Source organism: Miscanthus floridulus, chromosome 8, assembly GCF_019320115.1.
Source record: "Miscanthus floridulus cultivar M001 chromosome 8, ASM1932011v1, whole genome shotgun sequence".
Lineage (NCBI taxonomy): Eukaryota > Viridiplantae > Streptophyta > Magnoliopsida > Poales > Poaceae > Miscanthus > Miscanthus floridulus.
The window spans coordinates 138,926,026-138,946,659 of NC_089587.1; the positions used below are offsets into that span (position 1 = coordinate 138,926,026).

The 20,634-nt window shown below is 41.9% G+C and overlaps 1 protein-coding gene across 2 annotated transcripts; it reads left to right on the forward strand.

The window, feature by feature from the left end:
- Positions 1 to 5,295: 5,295 nt before the first annotated feature.
- On the forward strand, positions 5,296 to 20,319 carry LOC136477304 (achilleol B synthase-like). Of its 2 annotated transcripts, XM_066475429.1 has the most exons (18): positions 5,298 to 5,669; positions 11,716 to 11,901; positions 12,038 to 12,127; positions 12,405 to 12,599; positions 12,756 to 12,840; positions 12,933 to 13,099; positions 13,345 to 13,533; positions 13,726 to 13,839; positions 14,190 to 14,312; positions 14,408 to 14,530; positions 14,679 to 14,777; positions 15,112 to 15,168; positions 15,326 to 15,372; positions 15,472 to 15,615; positions 15,699 to 15,876; positions 16,209 to 16,289; positions 16,404 to 16,487; positions 19,910 to 20,319. In XM_066475429.1, exons 1-18 carry the CDS (start codon positions 5,472 to 5,474, stop codon positions 20,036 to 20,038), a joined length of 2,289 nt encoding a protein of 762 aa, XP_066331526.1. In that variant the 5' UTR covers positions 5,298 to 5,471; the 3' UTR covers positions 20,039 to 20,319. The 2 variants fall into 2 exon arrangements, with proteins under 2 accessions (XP_066331527.1, XP_066331526.1); XM_066475430.1 differs by lacking the exon at positions 16,404 to 16,487 and having other exon boundaries at positions 5,296 to 5,669.
- The last annotated feature ends 315 nt before the right edge of the window (positions 20,320 to 20,634 follow it).

Below are 20,634 nucleotides of genomic sequence, written 5' to 3' on the forward strand. Positions count from 1 at the left end.
TTAAAAAATACTTTACCGAGTGCCAGATCGGGGGCACTCGACAAAGAATTTTTTTTAAAAAAAACTCTTTGCCGAGTGCCAGGCTAGGTAGCACTCGGCAAAGAAGTAATTTTTTTTTTAAAAAAACCTTTGCCAAGTGCCAGATCAGGGGCACTGGACAAAGGGGGATTTAACCCCGCCGGCTGGGCCGGCCCACACACAGCGCACACACGCACACACGCACACGCTAGCGCCGCTGCCCGCCCGCCCGCCCGCGCCGCCCCCGCGCCACCGGAGGAGGAGGAGAAAGAGAGGAGGAGAGGAGGAAGGAGGAAGAGAAGGAGGCCGCCGAAGCAACGACGCCTTCGCATCCGGCCATCTCAGTCACCATTCTGTAGTGGTGAGCCCCTATGTCGTCTCCGCCTGATGGATGTGGATGCATGAATAGATTAAGATGTTCTGGTTAGGGTGCCTTCGTGGACGCTGGTTATGGTGCATAGTTACAAATCTGAGGTTTAGCATGGATGGATTGTGGAAGCATGGATTGATGTTTGTCATAAATTAATATAGCTTATGGAATATATTAGTAATGGGATACAGATTCTGAATTTGTAATCCCTGATCCTTGCTTATCATGATTACGTTGCATGAGGCCAGGGTAGATGCGGTGGCTACCAAATGCTAAAAAAAACTTGTCGTAGACATGCATTACGAGGCGCGCATCCAGGCCATCGTAACTTACCGACCGTCCTTGGAACGAAGGTCACCAACAGGGACGCAAGGAGCATGACGCTGACCCGAGACCAGTGCCTGCAGGTAAATATAGAACATTAATACTGATTCCTTTTGAGATTAAATAGGCTTAATTTCATCTTCTGATATGTCATGTACTTGATGGCCTATTGATGATTCCTTATTGGTGCGCCGCACATCCCCAGTGCTGGGAATAGATGGTGGACAAGTGGTGCTCACGCGAGTGGGAGGAGATGCACAACTTGTGCCAGGAGCGGCGTTTGACGATGCTAGGTGTAGCACACCATCAAGGCAGCCGCAGCCTTAGCGGATACGCAGAAACATGGGTACGCGAATTCATTTATTTATTCTAACGCTCAATTCTGCATGATTTCTAATCATCTTGCTATTTTTCTCGTAGTCGGCGTCACATGGTGGCCAGCCTTGCTCCATCTTCAAGGCAGTTGCTATGCCCACAAGGGCAAGGCGACGTCCGACGTCGACTACAACCTAGAGGACGGGCCCGAGGCGTACAACAATGCGACCGTCCACAACCGCCTCAGTGAGTACACATCGATAGCAAGGGAGGTCCATGGGCCATAGTACGATCCGAGCACCGAGGATCTTGATGAAGAAGTCATCATGAGGGTGGGAGGAGGCAAGAAGCATGGGCGGTACTGGATTGGTGACGGCGCAATTGACTCGGCCGCTACTCCCAGTCTCTCCCAGATTCGAGCAAGCAGCACGAGCAGGAGCCCGGCCATATGACCTCGGCAGGACACTTCACACCACCGGGTGGAGGCACTCGAGGTTATTCCTGATTTATTCGTCGTTCATTGGTTTTTTCATACATTTCCTTTGCATTATTGTAACATTGGGGTGAATATATTGTAGGCCTAGTTGGAACAAGAGAGGAGGATACGGGAGTAGATGTAGGTGAGAATGGAGAGGGTGGAGGCCGAGCAGCGGAGGATGGCGGAGATTCTTCAGTACATTCAAAGTCTTAGCGCCGCTACGGGTGTAGTTCTGCCACCTTCGCTATTCGCTCCACCTCCACCTCTAACTCCTCACTATTCTACTCCTGTGAGTATAAATGTTTTAGTTTGTATGTTCATGCTTACGGTCAAATCTAGTGGAGTATGAAAGTTTTATTCATGTATGGTATATATTTATCTTGTCTCATATATGCAATCTCTTCTTCTTTGTGCAGAATCAATCGGCGGCATCGAGCGATCCTCATGCTTCAACGAATCCTTCACCAAATCAGTGATGATACTTGTGGTTGTTAATGGTACTTCTATTTGCAATTGTGGTTGACGATGATGGAGCACTTGGATTGCTTGTGAACTTATTTGTGATATATTATGGGACATGTGACGTTTATGATATATATATGACGTTTGTGATATATATGTGGTGTTGGTGATATATATGTGACGTTGATGATATATATGTGATGTTGATGATGTTTGTTATATATATCTTCTATTTGTTTGGATGGGATGTAAAAAATAAATAAAAAAGTCTGTTTTCAGTCACTTTGCCGAGTGCAATGGCCATGACACTCGGCAAAGTGACTACCTAGGAACCTGCTTTGCCGAGTGCAAGAAGACTCGTGACGTAAGCACTCAACTATTAAACATGGATAAGTTCATACACTTATCAGATCCAATCTGCCATCTCTAAGAGTGGATATACGAGACGAACCGATGCAACCATGATAAATATAACAGGTTAAACCTTCAAAGCATACAAATCTATACGCACTTAACGGAATCGTGGAAACATGCTACAATCGTGGAAGCACGGGCGATCGACTAAATAGCCGATGCAGACATAGCATGCAGCCAGAGGCTATGTTTGACTATAAGCAAGACTTGCTACCTAGTGATTTTCCGATCTATAGTGCTAACAGTGGGAGTCGAGCGGATCGATGGCAGCCATAATAGCGGTTCTAGACCAGATTTCATCAACTAGCAAGCCTTACCTAGGGCTAAACATGTCCTAACAACATGTTATTTTCAATCAAGATTGGATCAAAACAGCTAAGCTAACTGAAACCATCGTCAAAACAAGATGTAAACGGGGTAGAGCAACAAGACGATGATTTGAAGAGATATAAAGCCAATCTGTTTCAATCTTAACCGGGCAAGGACTTATTTTATTACAAATAGTAAGAAACTAATTATAACAAGATCGATAACTAGCAAATCTATGAAAAACAGCAAGGAAACCCTACCAATCTTAATAGATTTAGCCGATAACTAATTCGTATCAAAATTTATATGAGATACGAGTCAGACCGATGCAACCGTACAAATTTTGATAAGATTCAAAGGTAACTTGTATAAGTAATTGTAAGAGATACGAGCTGGACCGATGCAACCTTACAATTAACTGATCATAACTAACTTATACCGTACTTGTAAGAGATCAAACTTAACCAAGGATAGCCTTATAAACAAAATATAAGTCATGACGGATACTCACAAACAAACCGGAGGTCGAACTTAACCGATGGCAGCCCTGCTTGCCGAAGAACTCGCCGAGATCTACTCTACTCCTACTCTTAAGGGATGGCGTAAGCCGAAAAGTAAAGGTACTGGTTTTTGATTGATCGTTGAGATGTCTGTTACAATAGCCAAAGTTTAATATTTATACCCGAGGCTTGACTATGAGTCCTGGTTGAACAAGACCGGTTATAAACTTGGAAAAGAAAACCAAGCTTCCTAAATTATGATAACTTGGACCTCAATCTTTCTCTTCTATGAAATCCGACACGTCTTCATGTCTCTGCCAATGGGGCCCATTCCCTTGAAATGATGACTTCATCTTATCCATTTGATGGCAATCTAGTTAGCCGATCTTGCTGAATATTTTGGCTTTCCCTTGATAAGTTTTTGATCTTATGGTGTCCTTATCTCGAACCAAATTTTGGTGTCAACACCTACGTTGGCCTTCTAAGGTGGTGGCCAAGGAGAAGGACGTCCCATGCATCTTTGAGTTGTTCTCCACATGGTGCAGGCATGTTCCAACTTAGGCCAGGTTTCCAAGGTTGATTATTAGGCCCACGGCGAGGTCGTAGCGCCCGCCAGAAACAATGGCAGATTGTATGATGATTTGAATGTCTTGGTAACATAATATTATTGAGTCAGGACCAAAAGTATTTGAAAACTTATCAGACAAGCTTTCCATTAAGTACTCATGGACATCAACGCACTCTGGATGGATGAGTTATCACCTTCTCAATTTCATAATGTCGGTCTGTCAGTGAACCTAATGTTGGGCTTTGATGAGCTCGTACATTAAGATCGGTCTTGTGTATGGTGTATCCATACCCATAAGTTGTAGAGGTCATGTTCACCTCATCATCAACGTCATTGTCGTCGTCGTCATTGTTACTAACCATTTGAATGTAACGATTATCAAATCCCTATTTGCATCATTATGTAAACATAGGAACAAACTCACCTTATATTTAATAGTTATATTATTAGCCGTTATGTTCTCTCGAGCTCATATGCCGCTGATTTGATCGCCAAAATTCGGCCGGCAGGCTGATAGTTTGGCATGCTGGCAGCAATCAATCATGCTCTAATGCCCTGTTTGGTTTCTACAAGCGCTCCTAAAATTTCTGTCACATCGAATGTTTAGACACATGTATGGAGTATTAAATATAGACTAATTATAAAACTAATTACACAACTTGCGACTAATTTGTGAGACGAATCTTTTAAACCTAAGTAGTCCATGATTTGACACCACAGTGCTACAGTACATATGCTAATGACAGATTAATTAGACTTAAAAAATCGTCTCATAAATTAGCCTCCATCTTTGTAATTAGTTTTGTAATTAATCTATATTTAATGTTTTTATTAGTATCTAAATATTCGATGTGACATGAATTTTAGAAGCAAAACATCCCCTAAGTATTCGAGACATCTGCTTACATTGGTTTGCAGTGCGTGTCATTAAGTTGCTAGTATACAGTGCGTGTCATTAAGTTGCTAGTATATACTACTGCAGCTGCCAGTGCCAACAGCTAGCGGCTGCAGGCGTGCACGTTACTAGCGGCTGCAGGTACCGTTTAGTTCCGTTTTATTTTGCAAAATTTTTCGAGATTCTCTATCACATCAAATCTTTGGACACATGCATGAAGCATTAAATATAAATAAAAAATAAAACTAATTACACAGTTTAGACGAAATTCACGAGACGAATCTTTTAAGCCTAATTAGACTATGATTAGACACTAATTGCTAAATAACAACAAAAATGCTATAGTACTATTTCACCAAAAATTTAGTCAACTAAACAAGCCCTAAGATGAGAAGCCAAGTCAACTACAGCAGTATGCAGATAATGCACGGTCGGCGTTGATTCCACAAGCATTCGAGCCCGCCACAGCAGACAATTACTACATTGTGTCCGCGCGCTGGAGAGCCGTATGGAAGTCCACATGGCGATCCCAAGGCGAGGGCGCCAGGGTCCAACCACCACAAAATTTAATCTATCTGATGACCAATCCAGTAGCTCCTCCGACATATGTTGCATGGAATTGTTATTATATACGGCTAGAATTCTCAGAGATCGAGTCGACACGGATAGTTATTGGTAGCTCTCAACATCATCTCTTCTGTCTCGCATGCATGCAGAGACTTTATATTTGAGGCTCGATCTGCTTGCTGATATCACAAGCAGGCTGCAGCTAGCTAGCATTATTCGATCGGTACGGTTAGCAAAAATCTATTGAGAGCATGTGGAGGCTCAAGGTGGCGGAGGGCGGCGGCCCATGGCTACGGTCGACCAACGGCTTCCTTGGGCGAGCCGTGTGGGAATTCGACCCAGACCTTGGCACGTTGGACGAGCATTCCGAGGTGGAGAAGCTGCGCCGGGAGTTCACTGAGAACCGCTTCAAGCGGAGGGAGTCTTCCGATCTCTTCATGCGCATGCAGGTAATAAATCTACTTGCACATGCTAGATTTATAATCATAATAATACCATGGCAGTGGCACATCTAGCGCACACTCTAGTTTTATCTTCTACTCCCTCCCTCCCTAAATATTAGTCGTCACGATTTACATGTCGATAACTTTAACTAGATTTATAGAAAATATGTGCAACATTTCTATTTCCAAATAAATTTATTAAAAAACTAGATTTAAATATCTATCCAATAATACTAATTATGTATCATAAATATTAATATTTTTTAATATATATTTAGTCAAAATTGTTTCTGAAAAACGAAACATTTACGACTATATAGCCGCCGCCGCTCTCCGGCTAGCGGTGGTGGCGGCCTGCTGCAGCGTCCAAAAAGGCTCCACGGCAGCTGCTTTCTCCGCCCTCTTCCTCTCCTCTCCTCCCCTCCACCTCGTATAGCTGAAACTCCATTTTTTTCCGGCGCATGGATTGCCGGCGGTGAGCTAGCTCCTCCGAATCCGAGCTCCCTGGGCCCGGATCCGGCATCTCCCGCCATGGATCCGTAGCCCCTCCATCTCCTCCCTCCTCTTCTCCCATCCTCTTCCTCTTGGCGACTTTTGAATCTCCGGCACAAGGACGTCCAACGGGCGGCAAGATGGCCGGTGCAGCACCGGATCTACGTCCTTCGCGTCCGGTTCCGGTGACCCCTGCCCTGAATCCAGCTCTGGCGAGGTTACCTCCGGGGACGGGGACGGCGGCGGCGGTGCGCGCGCGTGAGCGTATGGTGGTGCGGTGGTGCCGTGAGGTCCGGCATGTGGGTGGCGCGTGTTCTCCGGTGCGACGGCGACGCAAGCCCCTACGCGTGGCGGCGGTGCGAGCTACGACACGGTTGAGCGAGGTGGCTTCTGGAGGCGCGAGCTACGGCGCGGCGCAAGCGGGCGGCCGCGGCGTGCTCAGGAGCGGGTGAGGAGGCCAGGTCTACGGCTTTGGCGGGCCTGTACTCGCGTCTAGAGTTGCGGCCGGTGGCTTGGCGGACTCGGCCTGTGCCCGCCCATAGCAGCCAGGCGTCCTCGTCCCTGTGCATGCTGGCCTGCGCGGTGGGACCTAAAGCCTATCGTGCTCGCAGACAGCGACGGCGCGGTGGGACGGTGCGGGGTCTCACGGTCGACGAGCTCCAGGAGCTCTGCTGCAGCCTTGAGGGGCAGATGCGGCAGCCCTGCTGCTGTACCTCCCGCTCCCGCCAGCTGCTACCAGTGGCGGCAGTAGCGGTGACAATGGTGAACGGCCCGTGGCTCGTCCAAATGCTCCAGCATCGTTGGTCCCCTCCGGCTACTTCTCGTCCTCGCCAATTGCAGTTTGCAGCGCTGCGCCCTAGGTAAGTTTACATAGCCATATGGAATCTGGGTGAAAACCCTGTCTGGCTTTGCTCCAGACCAGCGACGATGGCGCAGCAAGCCTCGTTTCCCTCCCTGGAGGCGTCACTGTAGATTCCAGCCCCTGCTATTGCGAAAACCAATCCAAGCTCTCTGCATCTGCTGGGCAGGTCTCGGGGCGAAAGCCCTTACGAGCCTGGTGCTCCATCGTCGATGGTGGCGTCCGCGGACGTCACTCCCCTTCTTGACGGCATCGATGCAAGCACACCTACTTTCGTCCATGCCTGGCGTGGCCTTGTGCTTTCCCCGATTGCTCTCCCTCATCTTGTTATTGGTCTGGCTACCCTCGTTCATCTTGGCTTCTGCAAACATTACTTGCTGTCAGGTGCTTGTCATCAACGGCTCGGTCTGTCGTTCTCTAGATCACTTGTCGTTCTCTAGATCACTTGAGCGCTCCGGCTCATCAAATGTTGGGTTAAGCTGACCTTGATCTCCTTCTCTGGATCTCCTCGTTCTCCTCCTGCCGGTCCTTCTCTTTGAGGCTTCCTTCCCCAAATGGTGTTGGTGGGCGTCGGTTGGAGCCCAGATGCACTTTTAGGCGATGCTCTCATGGCTGCCGCATGTTGGCTCTGACTTAATGCTCTACACCTTCCTAGCTATCGTCTATTCGATCCAACTCAATACCTTACAGCTGCATGTGGGCCAGAGGTCTTTAGAGTTTGTCATTGGTGATGGCACAAATTAGGAAGTGGTGCATGCGCTTGCTTTGGCTGGTAGGCTGAGCTGGTAGCTTAATCATGTTGTGTTTGTTGTTGTTGTTGTGTTAAGTGTTGTAATCCTTCTCTCTCCCTCTCATTTACTTCTCTGACCTTCGGGGGTCATTCATGTATTAGATGCTTGGCACCCTCCATCCCCTGGCTTGTCCGGTATCAATGGAAAATTATTCAGGTGGGGCTGTCACCCCTCTGGTGACGTCTTTAAAAAAATTTAATCAAGTTTATAGCAAAATATATCAACATTTATGATATTAAATTAGGGACAATCTTTACTGTTCCACTCATTCACTGTAATATGGCACAATAAACGCACAATTCCATCCAGTAAACGGTTCCACAACAGCAGCAACAGTACACTGCTGCCTCCGAAACAGTAGTAGCCCCCAACAGTAGGGGCCGGCTAGTTGCAATAAAACATAAAACAAATCAAATAATGACTTATAAGTGGTGGACATGATGAACAAATAAAGCAACTAAAACCATACTACAACAGATGCCCTGCATATTAGGGGAATGTTCTCTAGGAGGAGTGATCAAATCCCTCAAGTCTTCAATCCAAACACCACCAAAAAGAAGGACCGCTCTAGCCTATCCCATTGTATCCTCCCATCCAAACGCCAACTTATAGTATAAGCCTACTAGCAAGGAAAATTTATATGTATAGCCTTCTTTTTTTCACTTTTTGTCCTTGATTATTAAGCAAAAGGATTAGTCAAAAAAGTATTATGTTCCGAGAAAATAAAAGTCAAGCATCCTTGATTACCTCCTTTATTGCACTTGCACATGGTGCCATGGACAAGGAGACCTTGAATTGGAATGTGATGGAGACGGATTCACTATGTTAGAAATGCACAAAGAAGACATTACTATTAGAGATGGGCTAATATGTGTCTCTGGTGACTAATTAGGCATGAGGCTTAACCGTATACCTATCTCTAATATTGGCTCCCACAGGGCCAGGTTTAAGGTCGCCCCTCATCACAGATGGGGCTCAACTGGGGCCCGTCTATGATAGGAGGGCACAATAACACAAGTAGAGTTTAACAAGGTCTGTCTCTAATATTACATACATCACATACGGGTCTTAAGTAAGGAATTGTTTGTGATGTTTGGGTCCACATCAAAGACAATTGATGACTATCCCCATCTCTAACATTACTGTTATCACATATGTGCACATGGAAAATTGAGTCTCTAATTAGAGACGACCACATCAGAGATGGGTGGTGTCTATCCCAACTGTGATAGTTCAAAACACATCGATACATTTTAAGAGACCCGACTCCGATGTGGCAGCCTTAGGGTGCTAAAGTTCTTTTCAGGTCTGTCATTAGGTTGAGCTGCACGTGTGATACCGTCCGCTAGCAACGCCGCCTCCCCCTCACCCCCACACCCACACAAGGGAAATTAGGTGGTGGTAGTGTCAACCAAGGATATTATTAATTCATTTGTTGAAGCAAGTGTTGATAGACAAGAATGATGATATGCCCTACTAAGGCGAGGAATGCAATGGGTGGGGCGGGCACTAGAGAACACCATATATAGGCGGAGAGGCGATTAACAACTAGGTCAATAGAAGTTGGGTGCAGAAATAAACATGGAATGACATGACAATGACGATGGTTTTTGGTAGCCACTTCAAGCCCAAGTCTCGAATCTAAACATGGGATGGCTTTCGTATGATGTTCTATGTCAAATACATAATGAGATGGTTGTTCTTTGTATGCATCAAATGTCGAATCTTACATTTTTACAGTCTTATTATTTGTTTCGGTGCTAGTAGAAGCCTGTCAACAACATGATGTTTATAATGATTTCATCAATCTCAAGATCTATCGATTAAATCTCCCATAGATGAACTTGTAGGGTGTGGTTATTTATTTTACAAGTATCCAATATGCCTCTCACGAGTCATGACAGTGAGTCATATTATGGTGACTTTGTTAGTCTTAAAATAAACTAGTATAATCCTGTATACACGTCCATAGAGGTAGTTAGGTAGCTCTAGAAAAAAGGTAAAAATAAGAAGAATAAAAGTGGTTGATTTCTAAGGACATGTTGGGAACCGCTTAAAATTTGTTTCTAGGTGAAACTAATTGAGAATCCCACCTAAACAACTTGATTATTTGTTGATTTGTTTGACCGTTGTGGTTGTAACAATCGACCTTTCAAGCATATCCTGCGTTTCACTCTATTGCGGGAGACGGCGGGAGAGACCTCTATAGTCTACACATTCCTTCCACCATGGGCGGTTTCGTCCGTTGCCTCCTGTATGCTCGCCCCTTCTCTCTGCTCCCTAGCTCGCTCCGCCACGCAGAGTCACATCACTTGCTTGTTCGGCCGTCCACCTCCTGCTAACATGAAGAAACGAAGAGGAAGGACATTCTCTAGTTTTGAATTTTGCCAGAAACAAAAATAAATACCTAGAGACTTCAAAAAATTCATGTATTTTTTGGTATATGCTATAGATTGAATCAAGAGCGACCCATTTTTGTTTGATCTGGAATCATATGTTTTGTAGCTTTAAAATTATTTTTCCCTGAAATTGCTATCTTTGGGTTTTTGGCTAAACTGATTAGTTCCAAAACCATTGCCAAGAAAATATGAGAAAAATCATCTAAATTCATGGTTTGAAAAATAATATTTTATCATGCAAACTCACAATATGTAAGCTATGGTGAAAATCAAAGTTCCTTCAGAAAGCATATGTGAAAATTATATATTTGAAGTAAGTTTCCAAATAATACAAAGCAAGCTCAAATCTTTAGCGGTGCTCATGATACATGTCAACAAACTAAAAAACTAATATCATAATTGATTTTAGCCCGTACTCAATCAGCATATGAGCTATCACCAGCCTCAGGAGCATTGATGCCAATTTTACACTCAGAAACAAAGAATAAGGATTGCCAAACATATAGATTCTTCAAACCATAGCATACTAGTAGAAACATATAACTAGATCAAAATCAATTCTCACGCAAAGGGTTCCAAACAGAACATAATATATTATTGTTTTATAGAAAATGCAGTACATATTTTTATTGAAGGTAGGTGTTGAAAAGTGGGTGAGCTGTTACTACGCCGCATTAGAATTTGGCTTACTTGGATGGCCCAACATTAAATGAGGTTAAAAGGTCCATGGGCTCAGGCTCTTAGCAGCTTGGTTGATGGGCCAGCAATTGAAGGCTTTGGGCTGGTGGTAAGCCTGGCGGCGGCGAAGGATGTCCGGCGGGGGAGGTGAGGCAATTGCCCTGGGCAGTGGGCCTTGCGGTGGCCGCAGGAGGCTAAGGGCCTAGTTTGCGGCCAAAATTTGCTATGCCAAGGATTTGGCAAGTCAAAGTTAGGTAAAAATTTTGCTATGAATTTGGCAAGCCAAATGCAAGAGGTTGACAAGTTTTGGTAGCAAACCAATTAATAGTCAAAATCATGGATTGCCAATTCTTCAGTTTGGCAAATTTTTGAAGCCAACTAATCAGGCCCTAAACCACGGGAAGCGAGGACCTGTCTATGCAGAGAGCGGTCGGAACTCAGAAGAGAAGCCGTTTCAATGCGGCAATGGAGGTTTCCGCTCCCTTTCGTGGTTTCCTCACTAGCAAGAGCTGGGGTGCTCCATGGGCTATGGCGGCCGCCGGCCATGCGGTTGCTTTGTTCTCATTGGTTTCAACTTATGGATGGTCAATCAATCATTTATAAGATTAAAACACTATTCGGCTGATGGTTTCTACGGCTGATAAGCCGGCTGAAGCTGATTTGTGATGAGAGGAAAATATTGTTCCATGGTTGATAAGCCAGATGTTCAAGCGAACATGGCATTAATATTGTTTCCTTTTAAATATTCTAGGTATGTAACCTAAGTATGTCAAAAAAAAATAGCAGCTATAAGCTATCAGAATCTCTATCATAAATTCTTTAATTTGTTGCAGTGCGCAAAGGAAAACAGTCCTCAACGAGATCTTCCACGCATCAACCTTCAGGAGGATGAACAGGTCACTGAAGAAATTGTACTCAACTCGTTAAGGCGAGCTTTGGATAAGTTCTCTTCTCTGCAAGCCAGTGATGGGCACTGGCCCGGTGATTTTAGTGGGGTCATGTTTATCATGCCTGGCTTGGTGCGCCTTTGTTTCTGCTTCACAACATCATGCACATTTTTCTATTTACTTGCTTTTCTAGCTTAATGGACTAACGTTACACCGTCATTACATTTGTACTGATAAGAATAAAACATTCTTTCACCTTCACTTGCAGATATTCGCATTGTATGTCACCAAATCACTCAATGTTGTGATATCACCGGAACATCGGCGTGAGATATGCCGCTACATATACAACCATCAGGCATGGCATGATTCTCTTGGACTCTCTCCGATGCCTTTTTTGGATGGCCGGGATAATGGCCTGCCAATGTCATAGGACTCATAGCATTTCTCTCCTATTATTGCTAGATTGTTAGAATCATGAAAGAATTTCTTTTTCTGCAGATACTTATGAATAACTTTGTATTACTTCAAACAAGTGTGCCTTACATTATATACACATTTTTAAGGCCATACCTAATTTAATATTATTTTCACAATTTAATAGTATTTTTGTTTTTCACATGAATATTATGTAGAACGAAGATGGTGGATGGGGCACTCTTATATTAGGCTCAAGCAGCATGTTTGGCACATGTTCAAATTACATCACCCTAAGGCTTCTCGGCGAGGAGCTAAATGGCAAGAACAATGCATTGGCTAAAGGGCGTGCATGGATCCTAACCCGTGGTGGTGCAACCTTGGTGCCCCAGTGGGGAAAAATATGGCTTTCGGTATGCTTCATGGTGCATATATGTCTAATAACTTGTATTTCATATTAGGACTCACTTTTTTCAGGGAAAATAAATACCACGGTCTCATTTGTAATCTCCAATTCCATTGCATCGTGTAACTGATAATAACTTAATTTTCTTTGGAATCAAATGGAGATACTTGGAGTGTACGATTGGTCAGGAAATAATCCAATTTTCCCTGAACTATGGCTATCTCCCCAATTTCTTCCATTTCATCCAGGTATTTCTTTAGCTAAATGGTATCTTTCAATCCTCCAGGGTATTATACACTGGAAGCATGGATTTGCTGAATTTGAACATTATCTTTTGCAGGGAAATTCTGGTGCTTAACCCGTATGGTTTATCTCCCAATGGCTTACCTTTATGGTAAGAAATTCGTGGGACCAATTACATCAACTATACTGGCCATCAGAGAGGAGATTTATGACTCTTCATATGAAAAGATTGACTGGAGTGAGGCTCGTAGAGCCTGTGCAAAGGTTTACCAGATTCCTTGCTGTTTCTATATTTTTTATTTGCCTCAGTGAAGTGCTTTTGATGGATTTCCAGAAAAGCAGTTCTGAGTTCAGTTTGTTTTTGTGTTTGTCATGCAAACCATCATGAAGTGAGCGAAACATATATTTCTCTACTTATAACAATGCAGGAAGGAGATCTTGTTTAACTAAGATGAAGTTTTTGACTTGTTGAAATTTCTAGTCCTCCCTTTTTTGTTTTTCAATTTCAGGAGGACCTGCTCTGTCCACGGACACCGTTGCAAGATGCTGTTTGGACTTCACTTTACAAGTATGTGGAACCAGTATTGAGCTGTTGGCCAATGAATAAGCTGAGGGAGAAAGCTCTGAGGAATCTCATGGAGCATATCCATTATGAAGATGTGAACACGCAGTATGTCTGCATATGTGCTGTAAACAAGGTAATATCACTGAGGCCTCACTTTCTGCGCTCGAACTAAATGCATAGGCATTTGTCCTGGCTTGGTCTTGTTTCTATTATTGTGTTCTATGATATAGCATATGCACTATTGTCATGTTTGTTTGTCTTCAATTATCATGTCTTTGTGGACTGACTCTTGGTGTTTGTCAATATTAATTAATTCAATGTTTAGACTCTGAACATGGTCTGCTGCTGGGTAGAAGATCCAAATTCAGATGCATTCAGGTGTCATCTTGCAAGGATACCTGATTTCTTGTGGCTCTCAGAAGATGGCATGAAAGCACAGGTACAACTTATCCTGTTCTCATGCACAATTTGTAGTTCCTAGCATGTATGTTGTGCTGTCATTATTAGTAGGTGCACTACTGCTAATACGTTGAGCTACAATCATACTTTCAACTAGGTAGGTTTCCTTTGGCTAATTGTGTTGACATCACCACTGAAGTTTACCAAGCAGAAAACTAATGGAAAATTTGCATTCAAGTTCCATTGATGTTCATTGCACATCATGAACTAATTTACCAAGCAGAAAACTAATGACAAAGATAGATGGTCCCCATCATGAACTCTCTGTTATAAGATACACATTGTGTTGTACTAATTTATTAAAATTGATGTACATGTTTGTGTTGGTAGGTATATGATGGTTGTCAGAGCTGGGAGACAGCTTTTATAATTCAAGCATTTTGCGCTACAGATCTTGTCAATGAGTATGGTCCAACTATTCAAAGAGCCCTTGAGTTCATAAAACATTCACAGGTTTCTTATTTTATCCTCAAATACTCTAAATATATAAAAAAATAACCATTTCAGACAGTAATCTAAAGTTACTTGACATGCGTGTTTGTATTAAGGTTCTCAGGAATCATCCTGGTGACCAAAGTTATTGGCATCGTCATACATCAAAGGGTTCATGGACTCTTTCATCTGCAGACAATGGATGGGCTGTCTCTGACACTACAGGAGAAGCACTGAAGGTAGACAAGTAAAATTTGTTTTCATATAAATTACTAGGATCACAAAGCTAAACCTTACATAATAATAATCGGGATCAGCTTGATCTATTGTTGAGTCCCATGGTTTTAATTATCTGTTCCATAAGAACTTACTCAATTTCATTTCCAGGCTGTACTTCTGTTATCAAAAATCTCAGACAACCTTGTCGGGTATCCAATAGAAAGAGGAAGGTTGTATGATGCTGTTGATTGCCTTCTATCTTTTATGGTATGAATTCACTAGCAGTCTTGTACTCATGTGTTCCATGAAAAATCAAATATCACAATTATACCCCATTGATACCAAATAATATGTTACACAAAACATACCGAGGTAATAGGACAAAGTGTACATGGATAACTCTCAAATATGGCTGTGATTCTGAAATGTTTGCAAACAGTTTCCATTATTCTTCATCACCTTCAGATAGTCATAGTGTCAAATAATAACATTTCAACCAATTGTTACTATGTCAGCTACATCCTTTAAAATCTTTACCTGTGTTGCCATTGTTCTAAGCTGCAAGGATTATTTGTTAATTGTTAATCATTTTACATTTTAGAATACAGATGGTACCTTTTCAACATATGAATGCAAAAGAACTTCTTCTTGGATAGAGGTAAGTATCTACAGGCCATTCTCATATGTTTTACTTTGTTCCTTCAGCAATATGGTCTTGTGCTTTGTATTCTGTAATCTTTACTATTTGTTTCAATAGAATCTCACTGGTTACAGTTTCATTGCATTGACATATAATTTTTCTATTAATTACCTAGATCCTCAATCCTTGTGAGAGTTTTCCAAACATGGTTGTTGATCATCCGTAAGTGATGCAAATGACATAGCATTTAGCAAAAATACTACTAAATGAATTTTCTTTTCAATTGAATAAATTAATTTATGTTGTAACATGAATTGGCAGTTATCCAGAATGCACTTCATCAGTGCTTCAAGCGCTGGTACTGTTCAAAGAATTATACCCTTCCTACCGTACCAAAGATATAAAAAAATGTATCAGAAGCGCGACAACATTTATTGAGAGCAGACAACAAGAAGATGGTTCTTGGTTTGTTATAATTCAATATTTACATACTTACGCTACAGATTTATTCTTCAACTGTTGATAACAAAATTACTTTCCCTTTGCAGGTTAGGAACTTGGGGTGTATGTTTCACCTATGCGGCCTTCTTTTCGATTAAAGGATTGGTTACTGCTGGAAGAACATACGAGAATAGCCCTTCTATCAGGAAAGCATGCCAGTTTCTATTGTCGAAGCAGCTCAATACTGGTGGATGGGGAGAAAGCCATGTATCTAATGAAACTCAGGTAATCAATTTTTTCTTGTAATTGTTAGGATGCTTCTATTTCTTATTACCTATTTGGTGAAATGAATAGGACAAACAATTTGTTTGTTGGTAATTATGCTAACAAATGGACACATAGTTAGCCTGGATTTTAATCACAATCATATGTCACTCACTGGATTTGGTGTATATTTTGGACATCTCTTCTGCAAGCATGCTCTCATTAAGTTTTATTGACAACAAAATATGCTCAAGTAGTAATTTTATTATTGCAATGCCATAACTTATTTTTTCTAGAATATCTAATATATTTGCATATATCATCTGACAACTTATCTTTGTAACACTAAGCAGGTTTATGTAAATTTCAAAGGTGACCGTGCTCATGCAGTGAATACTGCTTGGGCAATGCTGGCTTTAATTTATGCTGGACAGGTATGATATGCAGGCTCTTTATTTTAATTTTTACAAGTGTATGCCATTTTAGTTTGATTTCGACAACAGTATGCAATTTATCGAAAGGTCATTACACCTTCATTTGAATACCAGATTGAGCGTGATCCAGCACCACTACATCATGCTGCGAAAGAGCTGATCAATATGCAGATGGAAACAGGAGAATTTCCTCAACAAGTAGGATTCTAAATTTCTAGTATTGAAGTAGTCCTTTTATCTACAACAAGAAGTAAATTTGTTGTGTTTCTTTTATAACAACAACAACATAGCCTTTCAGTCCCAAGCAAGTTGGGGTAGGCTAGAGTTGAAATCCACCAAGAGCCCCAAATCACGGTTCAGACACTTCAATAGCTGCTTTCCAAGTACTCCTATTCAAACATAGATCTCTAGGTATATCATAAGCTTTTAAATCTCTTTTTATTGCCTCCCCATGTCAATTTCGGTTTTCCTCTACCTCTCCTCATAGTATTAGCTTGGCTTAGAACTCCACAATGCTCTGGTGCCTCTGGAGGTCTCCTTTAGACATGGCCAAACCACCTCAACTGATGTTGGACAAGATTTTCTTCAATTGGTGCTGCCTCTAGGCGATCACGTATATCATCGTTCCGAACTAGGTCCATTCTTGTGTGACCGTAAATTCATCGCAACATACACATTTCTACAACACTCAGTTGTTGAACATGTCGAATCTTTGTAGGCCAACATTCTACTCCATACAACATAGCCGGTCTAATCGCCATTCTATAGAACTTACCTTTTAGCTTTTGTGGTACTCTCTTGTCACAGAGAATGACAGAAGCTTGTCGCCACTTGATCCACCCTTCTTTGATTCTATGGCTAACGTCTGCATCAATATCTCCATCCCTCTGTAGCATCGATCCCAGATACCGAAAGGTATCCTTCTTAGGCACTACTTGACCTTCCAAACTCACATCTCCCTACTCCTGTACAACTCCGCCAAAGTCGCATCTCATGTATTTGATTTTAGTTCTGTTCAATCTAAAACCTTTAGACTCAAAGGTCTACCGCCATAACTCTAGTTTCCTATTTACTCTGGCCAGACTTTCGTCCACTAACACTACATCATTAGCAAACAACATATACCAAGGGATATTGCCATGTATGTTTCTGGTAACCTCATCCGTTACCAAGGCAAAGAGATACGGGCTTAAGGCTGACCATTGATGAAGTCCAATTTTAATCGGAAAGTAATCTATGTTACCATCATTTGTTCGAACGCTAGTCACAACATTGTTGTACATGTCCTTGATGAGGGTCACATACTTTGATGGGACTTTATATTTGTCCAAAGACCACCACATAATATTTCTTGGTATCTTGTCATAAGCCTTCTCCAAGTCAATAAAAACCAAGTGGAGGTCCTTCTTCTGCTCTCAAAACCGCTCCATAACCTGTCTTATTAAGAAGATTGCTTCTGTGGTTGACCTTCCGGGCATGAAACCAGATTGGTTTGTTGATATCTATGTCGTTCCTTGTAGGCGCTGCTCGATGACTCTCTCCCATAACTTCATAGTGTGGCTCATCAACTTAATTCCCCGATAATTAGTACAACTTTGGATATCTCCCTTGTTCTTGTAGATTGGTACCAATATGCTTCTTCTCCACTCCTCAGGCATCTTGTTCAATCGAAAGATGTTGAACATCTTGGTTAGCCATACTATAGCTATATCCCCAAGACATCTCCACACCTTGATTGGGATACCATCAGGGCCCATCGCTTTGCCCCCTTTCATCCTTTTCAAGGATTCTCTGACCTTTGATTCTTGAATCCTCCGCACAAAGCGCCTGTTAGTGTCATCAAATGAGTCATCCAGCTGAATGGTGGTGTTCTCGTTCTCACCATTGAATAATTTATCAAAATACTCTTGCTATCTATGCCTGATCTCATCCTCCTTCACCAAGAGCTGCTCCTTCTCATCCTTTATGCACTTGACTTGGTTGAAGTCCCTTGTCTTCCTATCGTGAGCCCTAGCCATCCTATAAATGTTCTTCTCTCCTTCCTTCGTACTCAAACATTAGTAAAGGTCCTCATAGGCCCACCCCTTTGCCTCACTCACCGCTTGTTTTGCAGTCTTCTTTGCCACCTTGTACTTCTCTATGTTGTTTGCACACCTGTCATGATACAAGCGCTTATAGCACTCCTTTTCCTTAATAGCCTTTTGCACATCTTCATCCCACCACCAAGTGTCTTTTGAGTCACATCCGCTCCCTTTGGTCACTCCAAGCACCTCTGAAGCAACCTTCCGAACACATGTAGCCATCTTCTCCCACATGTTGTTTGCATCACCTTCATCATTCCAAGGGCCCTCTTCAATGACATTTTCCTTAAAGACCTTTGAAGCCTTCCTTTCTAATTTCCACCACTTCGTTCTAGCAACCCTAGCTTGTTTGTTTCCACGAGCTTATACTAGAAAGCGGAAGTCAACCACCACCAGCTTGTGTTCAGCGACCACATATTCTGTAGGTATCACCTTACAGTCCATGCATATTCGTTTATCCCTCCTTCTTGTAAGGACAAAGTCGATTTGACTAGAGTACTGGCCGCTACTAAAGGTCACTAAATGGGACTGTCTCTTACGGAAGAAAGTGTTAGCTATCATCAGATCAAAAGCTATGGCGAAGTCTAAGACTTCCTCTCCCTCCTAGTTCCTACTACCATATCCGAAACCCCATGAACCACCTCGAAATGATACCTAGTTTTGATGACCAAGGAAAACATATCATCTTGCATATTAATTAATGTAAAGTTCACAAAATTGCTCTATGTTGAGTGGTTGAGGAAATTATTGCAAAACCTTTTAAAAAGAAGTTTCACAATGACATTAGAATAACAAAACTGTAGTTTTTCATTCTTAAAACTAAATTCATAAAGCCCAATTCTGTTGCCACTTCAGGTCTACTACATTTATTGTTGTTTCACATCATAGAACTTGTTTATCGTCTTAAAAGTGTAGTTTGCAATAGAAAACAAGAAGAAACTTTAGTTTTGACATGTTGATTTTAAAAGTGTAGTTTCTCCATATAGAAGGCCCATAGAAATGCAGATTTGCAAATTGGTTCTTGTAGTGTAGTTTGATATGTTCCTTTTTGCAATCTTAGTGCAGCTTATAAAATTTACTCTGAACTATTGAAGGAATGAATTGAAACAACCATTTTTTATTGCATACAAATACAAATACGACTACTAGCATATGTTAGAGCTCCATGCAATTTAGTTCACATGCTAAAAACCCATGGCTATACATTGACATAAATCATGCTACTGGTTATCATGCACTATTTAATATGAGCTGCCTTTTGCATATGACTATATGAGTGAGGTGACTTAACCTTATGAAACATGGAAACACGGTGTCAAGAGATTATTGTGGGTAACTCTAGTGAAACTCGTGAATTAACACTTTTTTGATGAGATGGTGATCCTTGTAAGAATATAGTAGCTACTTAGCCAATGCATAATTGCACAGGCATTCTTGTATGGGCTGTGAATGTTAGGAACACTGATTGCTTCGGTTTGTTGGTGTTTGATTAGCCTAGGCCTATACGAATTTCTGATGTGGTTTGCATTTTTACAACAGGAACATGTTGGATGCTTCAACAGGTCCCTTTTTTTCAATTACCCAAACTATCGCAACCTGTTCCCTATTTGGGCCCTTGGTGAGTATCGCCGTCGCCTTTTGGCAAAGAAGAGAGATGGATCAATGTGAGGATTGGGAGGTGACAGAACGGTGTATGGTACGAATACCATATATCTCCACTCGTTTATGATGTGTGTATTGTGATGGAATACGGTGTACGCCTTGTGGCAAAGATAGTAAAAATGGGATTTTATTTTGTGTATATTGTGATATTACATTGTTGCATATAAGCTAGCGAAAGCTACTAGCTGTTTCTAAAGCATGTGCAGTTTGGTGAAGCTGTTGGATTTTATTGGGCTTGGTCTAATTATATTCAATTAAAATCAAATAAATCCTAAGATCAAGATTAAATGCTAGGTGCAATATGTTGGATTTAATTGGGTTTGTCCATTTTTTTATTCAGCAATTAAATCAAAGGAAATTCCAAGATCTAAGTTAATGCTAGGTGTAATTTGTTGAGTCCTTTATGTGGTGTAACTTGCTGTTTGATGAGGTTAAGTGTATGATGACCATTATGTGCTGGTGGATCTTTATTAGTGGTTCATGATGTCTTACTGGTTTCTGTTACTAGTAACAAACAATTTATTTGTCAGTTTCATAAGTTACTGGTAATGGATAATGACATGATGGCCACTATATCTTCATGCGCCTTGCTTTTCATCTTC

Bases quoted from the DNA above. Each gene is read 5' to 3' on its own strand.
- LOC136477304 (XM_066475429.1), top strand. From the start codon at position 5,472: ATGTGGAGGCTCAAGGTGGCGGAGGGCGGCGGCCCATGGCTACGGTCG. The intron at 15,877-16,208 runs GTAATCAATTTT...AACACTAAGCAG, and splicing joins ATGTATCTAATGAAACTCAG to GTTTATGTAAATTTCAAAGG. The intron at 16,290-16,403 runs GTATGATATGCA...TTTGAATACCAG, and splicing joins CTTTAATTTATGCTGGACAG to ATTGAGCGTGATCCAGCACC.